Source organism: Arachis duranensis, chromosome 2, assembly GCF_000817695.3.
Source record: "Arachis duranensis cultivar V14167 chromosome 2, aradu.V14167.gnm2.J7QH, whole genome shotgun sequence".
Taxonomy (NCBI): Eukaryota; Viridiplantae; Streptophyta; class Magnoliopsida; order Fabales; family Fabaceae; genus Arachis; species Arachis duranensis.
In genome coordinates this window covers 24,419,706-24,427,548 of record NC_029773.3, presented here as the reverse complement: position 1 = coordinate 24,427,548, position 7,843 = coordinate 24,419,706, and the positions used below count along the sequence as shown (strand labels likewise).

Sequence of the window (7,843 nt, the reverse complement as noted above, 5' to 3'; positions counted from 1 at the left end):
TTCCCCTTCAAAATTATAAATTAATATATTTGGATTTTTTTTTTTTTTGACAAATCCAAATCCTTTACTTAATATATTTTTTGTTTAATTAAGAACGTACAATTATATCGTAAAATTGTTCAACTAATTGTACTAATACTACTCAAAAACATATATCGCAAGTAGGGTGTGCATGACACGGCCTGATCCGAAGATTCGACTCGGTTTCGAGCACTTTAGAGACTAATTTGGTGTGATTTCATCGGATTTAGGGTCGGATAAGGGTCTCAAAATAGATCCGGTCATTATTTCGAGTCGGGTCTGGGCCATGGCTCGAGTCACCCGAAGTCGGTCCGATGGCCCGGTTATCATACACAATTAATATTTTGTGTTATTAGTGATGGATAATTACTATTCTTATATGGAATTTAAGTATTGTAAACTTTAATATTTTGTGTTATTAGTTATTATAAGACTATAAGTTAATGTTTTATGTTTAAAATGCATAAGATTTTAGATTAATGCATAATGTGTTATTTGTATTGATTTGAATATTTGGTGTTATTATACAATATTAGTATTGATTATGATTATGCTTTAATTTTAGAAAAGAGTTGGTTCTTATTATATTTTTTTAAGTGAATTTTATCATGTCAAATAATAGTTGGAGTATTGAAAATTTGGATATTTTCGCATGCTAACTTATAAGAAGGTATCAAGATAATGTAATGTTAATGGCCCGATTTTCACCCAATTTTTACCCGATATAATCGTGGCCCAAAAGTGTATAGGTTTCATCAGGTCTAGAGCCGGGTTCAGACCTAATAAATATGCCCGATATATATTTCGTCTGGATCACTTCAAACCCGATTTTACCCGACCCATGCACACCCCCTACTCGTAGGGGTGGCAAACGGGCCTGAACCCACCGGGCCGGCCAGCGTAACCCGCCAAAAAAGGCGGGCTGGGCTAAAAAATTGGGACCGCCAAATAGCAAAAGCCCGCTTAATTCGCACCGCTTAAACCGCGGGCTTTGGCGGGGCAGGGCGGGCTTTCCCGCCGGGCTTAGTTTTTTTAACAAGGGGGTATTTTTACAATATTTTTTACCAAAACCCAACTTCTTCCAACCCAACTTATAAGAGAATGAAGATGAAAATTGAGTATTTTGGATTATGTTTATTTTGTTTTAGAAACAATATTTATAATTATGTTTTGGATTATGTTTATTTTGCTTTGGAAACAATATTTATAATTATGTTATTGATGAAAACTTAGTTTATAATTATATTTATTAGATATTTATAATTACAAAGACTTTAGTGTTTGTGAATATAAAAATTATAATTTGTTTATACTTTTAGAAATTATACTTGCCACCCCCTACCTACTCGCAAGTTCGCAACTTTAGAAAGGGAATTCCTCACCAACCACGCGCAACGCATCCTTCTTGAATCTGAGTATCTGCCTTTATTTAAGTACTCTGAGACAGTACCTCACTCCGATTTCAGTACCACTCTCATCACTCCCCTTCCCATTTCAGTTTTCAGGTTTCTGTTCTTTCTATCTTATCCAATTTGTGATTATCAACCATATGCGGGGTTTTTATTTTTCATTGAGATTGAGAAATAGAAAATTATATTTAAGACTGGATTCTTTTCTTTATGCGGTGCAGCTAGCTAGTTCTTTTCTTTCTATCTTTTTCAATAGTTGAATACTGAATCCATTAGTGTAGTAGTAATTTTCTACTTGACTTTAATAAATGGAATATGATATGATTATCCTTTGCCTGTTCAGTGAAATGCATTTTCCTTATTATTGTTTCGTAGTTTACTTCATTTGATCACTGAATTGCGACTTTGCAATCGGTATGAATTTACAGAGGATGGGTAGTGCTTCTGAAGGGAAATTAAGGTTTTGTATAGACAGAGGGGGCACTTTCACTGATGTTTATGCAGAGATCCCCGGCCGGCTCGATGGTCGGGTTATGAAGCTTCTCTCTGTTGACCCTTCAAACTATGATGATGCCCCCGTGGAAGGGATTCGGAGGATCTTGGAAGAGTTCACTGGAGAGAAAATTCCACGCAGCTCAAAGATACCAACTGAGAAGATTGAGTGGATAAGGATGGGTACAACAGTGGCGACAAATGCTCTGCTAGAGCGAAAGGGAGAGCGAATTGCTGTGTGTGTCACGCAAGGATTTCGAGATTTACTCCAGATTGGTAACCAGGCTCGCCCCAGCATATTTGACCTTACTGTATCGAAGCCGTCGAATCTCTATGAAGAGGTTGTAGAGGTGGAGGAGAGGGTTCAGCTTGTTCAGGGCAAGGAGGAAGAGGAAGAAAAACAGGGCGATACTTTATCGGTTGTTGAAGGAATTTCTGGGGAGCTTCTTAGGATTGTAAAGCCTCTTAATGAAGAAGCATTAAAGCCTGTACTTAAAAAGTTGTTGGCCAAAGGAATTAGTTGCTTGGCTGTTGTTTTGATGCACTCATACACTTATCCACAACATGAACAACGGGTTGAGAAGCTAGCTTTGAGTCTGGGGTTCAGACATGTCTCTATTTCATCTGCTTTGACTCCCATGGTCCGTGCTGTTCCTCGTGGTTTAACAGCCAGTGTTGATGCTTATCTAACACCTGTTATTAAAGAGTACCTGTCAGGCTTCATCTCAATATTTGATGAGGGACTGGGGAAGTTGAATGTTTTATTTATGCAGTCGGATGGAGGACTTGCACCTGAGAGTAGCTTCTCGGGGCACAAAGCAATTTTGTCTGGCCCTGCTGGTGGAGTTGTTGGTTACTCACAAACCCTTTTCGATCTTGAAACGGATAAGCCATTAATTGGCTTTGATATGGGAGGTACATCTACAGATGTTAGTCGATATGCAGGGAGCTATGAGCAAGTTCTGGAAACCCAGATTGCTGGTGCCATAATACAAGCACCTCAGCTTGACATAAACACAGTGGCTGCTGGTGGTGGTTCAAAGTTGAAGTTCCAATTTGGAGCTTTTAAAGTTGGACCAGAATCGGTTGGAGCACACCCAGGTCCTGTATGTTACCGGAAAGGTGGAGAGTTGGCAATTACAGATGCTAACCTTATTCTAGGATATGTTATTCCTGATTATTTCCCATCCATATTTGGGCCAAATGAAGACCAGCCTCTTGATGTCAACTCTACAAGAAAAGAGTTTGAGAAACTTGCCGAGCAAATAAATGCTCACAGAAAGAACCAGGATCCAACGGCTAAAGACATGGCAGTGGAAGAGATTGCCCTTGGTTTTGTGGATGTTGCTAATGAGACAATGTGTCGACCAATAAGGCAGTTGACTGAAATGAAGGGCCATGAGACCAAGAACCATGCGCTTGCTTGCTTTGGAGGTGCTGGACCTCAGCATGCATGTGCCATAGCTAGGTCACTAGGTATGAAGGAAGTGCTCATTCACAAATTTTGTGGGATATTAAGTGCTTATGGCATGGGATTGGCAAATGTTGTGGAAGAGGCACAAGAGCCTTATTCTGCAGTGTATGGAGCCGAATCTACACTTGAGGCTTCACAACGTGAAGCTGTATTAGTGGCACAGGTAAAGCAGAAGTTGCAAAAGCAAGGATTTAAAGAGGAAAGCATTTCAACAGAGACATATTTAAATCTGAGATATGAGGGTACAGACACTGCAATCATGGTCAAAAGACATACAACTGAGGATGGAAAATTGTGTGACTATGTAGGAGTCACTAATATATTGAGGCCACAGGCCATAGGATCTGCATCCACAAGTCCTATAGTTGAAGGCAAATATAAGGTTTACTTTGGAAATGGTTGGCAGGAAACACCCCTCTATAAGCTGGAGAAGCTGGGTTCTGGGCATGTGATCTTAGGGCCTGCGATTATCATGAATGGAAATAGCACTGTGATTGTAGAACCCAACTGTAGAGCCACTATAACCAAATACGGAAACATCAAGATAGAAATTGATTCCCCGTTGAGCAGTGTTAAAATATCTGATAAAGTTGCGGATGTTGTGCAGCTCTCCATCTTCAATCACAGATTTATGGGTATAGCTGAGCAGATGGGAAGGACTTTACAAAGAACTTCTATTTCTACAAATATCAAAGAACGGCTAGATTTTTCTTGTGCACTGTTTGATCCTAGTGGGGGCCTGGTTGCAAATGCCCCTCATGTTCCAGTCCATCTAGGAGCTATGTCTACTACAGTTCGGTGGCAGCTCAATTACTGGGGTGACAATTTGAACGAAGGAGATGTGTTGGTCACTAATCATCCTTCAGCTGGAGGTAGCCATCTTCCTGATATTACTGTCGTCACACCTGTATTCTTCAATGGAAAGTTGGTATTCTTTGTGGCAAACAGAGGGCATCATGCGGAAATTGGGGGTATTACTCCTGGAAGCATGCCTCCATTTTCAAAGTCCATATTGGAGGAAGGTTCTGCTATTAAGACATTTAAGCTTGTGGAAAAAGGTGTCTTCCAAGAAGAAGGAATTATAAATCTTCTCCAGTGCCCAGGAACTGATAAGCAGGGAAATAAGGTACCAGGAACTCGTAGGATTCAGGATAACTTATCAGATCTTCATGCACAAGTAGCAGCAAATCAGAGAGGAATTTCTCTTGTCCAAGAGCTCATTGAGCAGTATGGTCTGGAAACAGTTCAGGCTTACATGAACTATGTACAGAAGAATGCAGAAGCAGCAGTAAGAGAGATGCTGAAGTCAGTTGGTCGTAGAATCTCCTCTGAATCAAATGAAAATGGAGCGACTATTGAAGAAGAGGACTACATGGACGATGGATCTGTTATCCATTTGAAATTGAGCATTGATTCTAACAAAGGAGAAGCAGTTTTTGATTTTGGTGGGACGAGCGCTGAGGTCTATGGTAACTGGAACGCACCCGAAGCTGTAACGGCTGCAGCTGTCATATACTGTGTCCGCTGTCTGGTGAATATCGATATTCCTCTGAATCAAGGCTGTTTGGCTCCAGTCAAGATTCTTATTCCGGAAGGCTCGTTTCTGTCTCCTAGTGATAGTGCTGCTGTAGTAGGAGGTAATGTCCTCACCTCTCAGAGGATAACCGACGTCATATTTACTGCATTTCAGGCCTGTGCTTGTTCACAGGGTTGTATGAATAATCTCACATTTGGAGACAACACATTTGGTTACTACGAAACAATTGGTGGCGGGAGTGGGGCTGGTCCTTCATGGGATGGGACCAGCGGTGTACAGTGCCACATGACGAACACACGCATGACTGATCCGGAAATATTTGAGCAAAGATATCCAGTTATTCTTCACAAGTTCGGACTTCGAGAAAACAGTGGGGGAGATGGAGTTCACAGAGGTGGTGATGGGCTTCTCAGAGAAATAGAGTTCAGGCGCCCTGTAATTGTTAGCATTCTTTCTGAGAGACGTGTTCATGCACCAAGAGGGCTCAAGGGTGGGAAAAATGGCGCCCGTGGTGCTAACTACCTGATAAAGAAAGATAAAAGAAAGATTTACCTCGGTGGTAAGAATTCAGTTGAGGTGCTTCCAGGAGAAATTCTTCAAATTTTGACTCCTGGTGGCGGGGGTTGGGGTTCTCCATTGTAGAATTATGAGTTTCATACTTCATGTTATGGTACACACTTTGATGCACATCAATAAAATTTAAATAATTCTGTTTCTATTTTATGTCTTCAATGAGTTTGCAGAACCCTTTTGTTTTAGTAGAACAATTTTTTGTTTCAAGTTCTTTAATCTTCAATATAACTTTTATTTAGAAAAAGTAGTGGGTCTTTAGGTAATAAACTTACCCTTGAGGTAATAAACTAATAATATTTAGAAATCAGCATAGTAATAGTATTGACTATAATCTTTTCATTGATCTCAGGTTTATTTCTTGATGAGTGAAATGCTTAAAATGTTTCCCACTTATATTGACAACTTAAGATACAGGTTAAATAACTAGTTTCTCATACAAAATATCAAAGAGTACAAGGAGAAAAAAAAGTCCCCTTTTACATCTCTTTTATCAGCAATAGCATTACTGAAAAGATTTGCAATATCAAAAAGCTACATCAGTGGCACATTCAGTTCTCCCTGCGAGTCTAAAGCCAAATCCATATTTGAGTAGTTTCTTTATCAAACACCTTGAAGAGTGTTTAGACTTTTGAGGGGATTGATCTCATCTGTTATTGTGGTAGACCAGAGCTCCCTCCTTGTTTAGCAACAGCACCGGGTGCAGGGAAGCATGATCCCTTTACGGATCGATCTTTATTGCGGCAGTCGCTTGAGTGCGATTTTGTCATTTTGATACTAACATCTTAGTTCCTCCTCCTAAAGAACAAGGTTTCTTATCTGAAGAAAATTCTTTCGTTTCCCAATTAAGGACACCGGAATGGCCGAACTGCTAATTTGATACCTTTCATCATGTAATTCCTGCATATTAACTCTTAAGCTTCCTGTTATGTTATTTTTCATGTCTTTGGCTACTTCACATTTATTGAATTCTTTTGATCAAGTTGTGACTTTATGTACTATCGTTACAGCTTTCTGCAGTGTACTTAATTTATCAAATATTCTTTACTATGTATGTCTATCATGTTATTTCATCGTCTTTGGGTGGTTATGTTGTATATTGTTTTTATAGGAAAATCAGCTTTGGGTCTGCATATGCAGATTCGTGTGGCCAAGGGCAAAGCAAATGTCCGATGTCTTGTAATATAAATGAGTCCTTTTCTTCCTTTCAAGAAGTGCGGCAAAAACAGATGCTTGCTCCTGAAGATTAAGAATTATTGTAGTTCCCATCCTAGTTGTCAACCGCATTTGCAAAAGCAATCCAATCACACTTGCATTATTGTAGGAATTCTTAATCCTTCCAATATTTATTTTTGTTCTTGAAAGCTATGTAGCAAGTTTAAGATCAAAATTAAATTCATTCGACAAAATCACTCAATATTCAACAAAACTCTAAATTATTGAATTATCAACTCCAACGTTATCCAATTTCTAAACCCAGGTAACCCAGATAAACCAATCCTACTCATTGAACTTCAAATTGGAACTACTAACATAATGCGAACGAATTAACAGTAAATATAAAAAAATAAAAATTAAAGCACCAACACAGAACAGAATTGCTAAATTCTCCACGTTAATATTTCATATAGAATAATAACATCAACTTCCAAAACAAGAGAAGTAATCAGTTCCATTTCCTCTAGATCCAAACTACACCTCATCGAGCTCAATAATCCATAAAACATTTACAAACAGGAGCAAATACTAAACCCTAGAACGAATCAACCACCGAAACCGTAGAGAGTCCTTCCCTGCCTCTTGAGGGCATAAACAACATCCATGGCAGTAACAGTTTTGCGGCGAGCATGCTCGGTGTAGGTAACGGCATCGCGAATGACGTTCTCCAAGAAGATCTTGAGGACGCCACGCGTCTCCTCATAGATGAGGCCACTGATTCTCTTGACGCCTCCCCTGCGAGCCAAACGGCGAATGGCGGGTTTCGTGATTCCCTGAATGTTATCACGAAGCACCTTTCTGTGCCTCTTCGCTCCTCCCTTTCCCAATCCCTTCCCTCCCTTTCCACGACCTGACATCTTCAAACACTAGATAAAAGATTTTTCTTTTTTACAAAGAATTTATTTGAACGTTGTTGGAGTTTCGATGGCGCTGTTTCTTGAATTGTTGATGTTGTTACTTGTTATATATACAGAGGAGGTGAGTCACAAGTAGGATTTGTGTTTCGACTTTCGAGTCTCGAAATAGAAAGGGAGGTTTCTTGGCCGTTGGATGTGGGAAAAATGGACGCTTCGAGATTGTAATCCTTGTCCTGTGGTTGCGGAAATTACTGATCGTTGATTT

General features: G+C 39.7%; 2 protein-coding genes across 3 annotated transcripts; one reads left to right on the top strand and one right to left on the bottom strand.

Moving 5' to 3' along the window:
• Nucleotides 1-1,368: 1,368 nt before the first annotated feature.
• Nucleotides 1,369-6,753, top strand: LOC107474062 (5-oxoprolinase 1). Of its 2 annotated transcripts, none has more exons than XM_021135234.2 (2): nucleotides 1,369-1,526; nucleotides 1,859-5,651. In XM_021135234.2, exon 2 carries the CDS (start codon nucleotides 1,862-1,864, stop codon nucleotides 5,573-5,575), a length of 3,714 nt encoding a protein of 1,237 aa, XP_020990893.1. In that variant the 5' UTR covers nucleotides 1,369-1,526; nucleotides 1,859-1,861; the 3' UTR covers nucleotides 5,576-5,651. The 2 variants fall into 2 exon arrangements, with proteins under 2 accessions (XP_020990893.1, XP_020990892.1); XM_021135233.2 differs by lacking the exon at nucleotides 1,369-1,526 and adding an exon at nucleotides 6,615-6,753 and having other exon boundaries at nucleotides 1,604-5,603.
• A 348-nt stretch (nucleotides 6,754-7,101) lies between these two features.
• LOC107474063 (histone H4) lies at nucleotides 7,102-7,668 on the bottom strand. The gene has a single exon (XM_016093647.3). The coding sequence runs from the start codon at nucleotides 7,576-7,578 to the stop codon at nucleotides 7,267-7,269; it is 312 nt and encodes a 103-aa protein (XP_015949133.1). The 5' UTR covers nucleotides 7,579-7,668; the 3' UTR covers nucleotides 7,102-7,266.
• Between the last annotated feature and the right edge of the window lie 175 nt (nucleotides 7,669-7,843).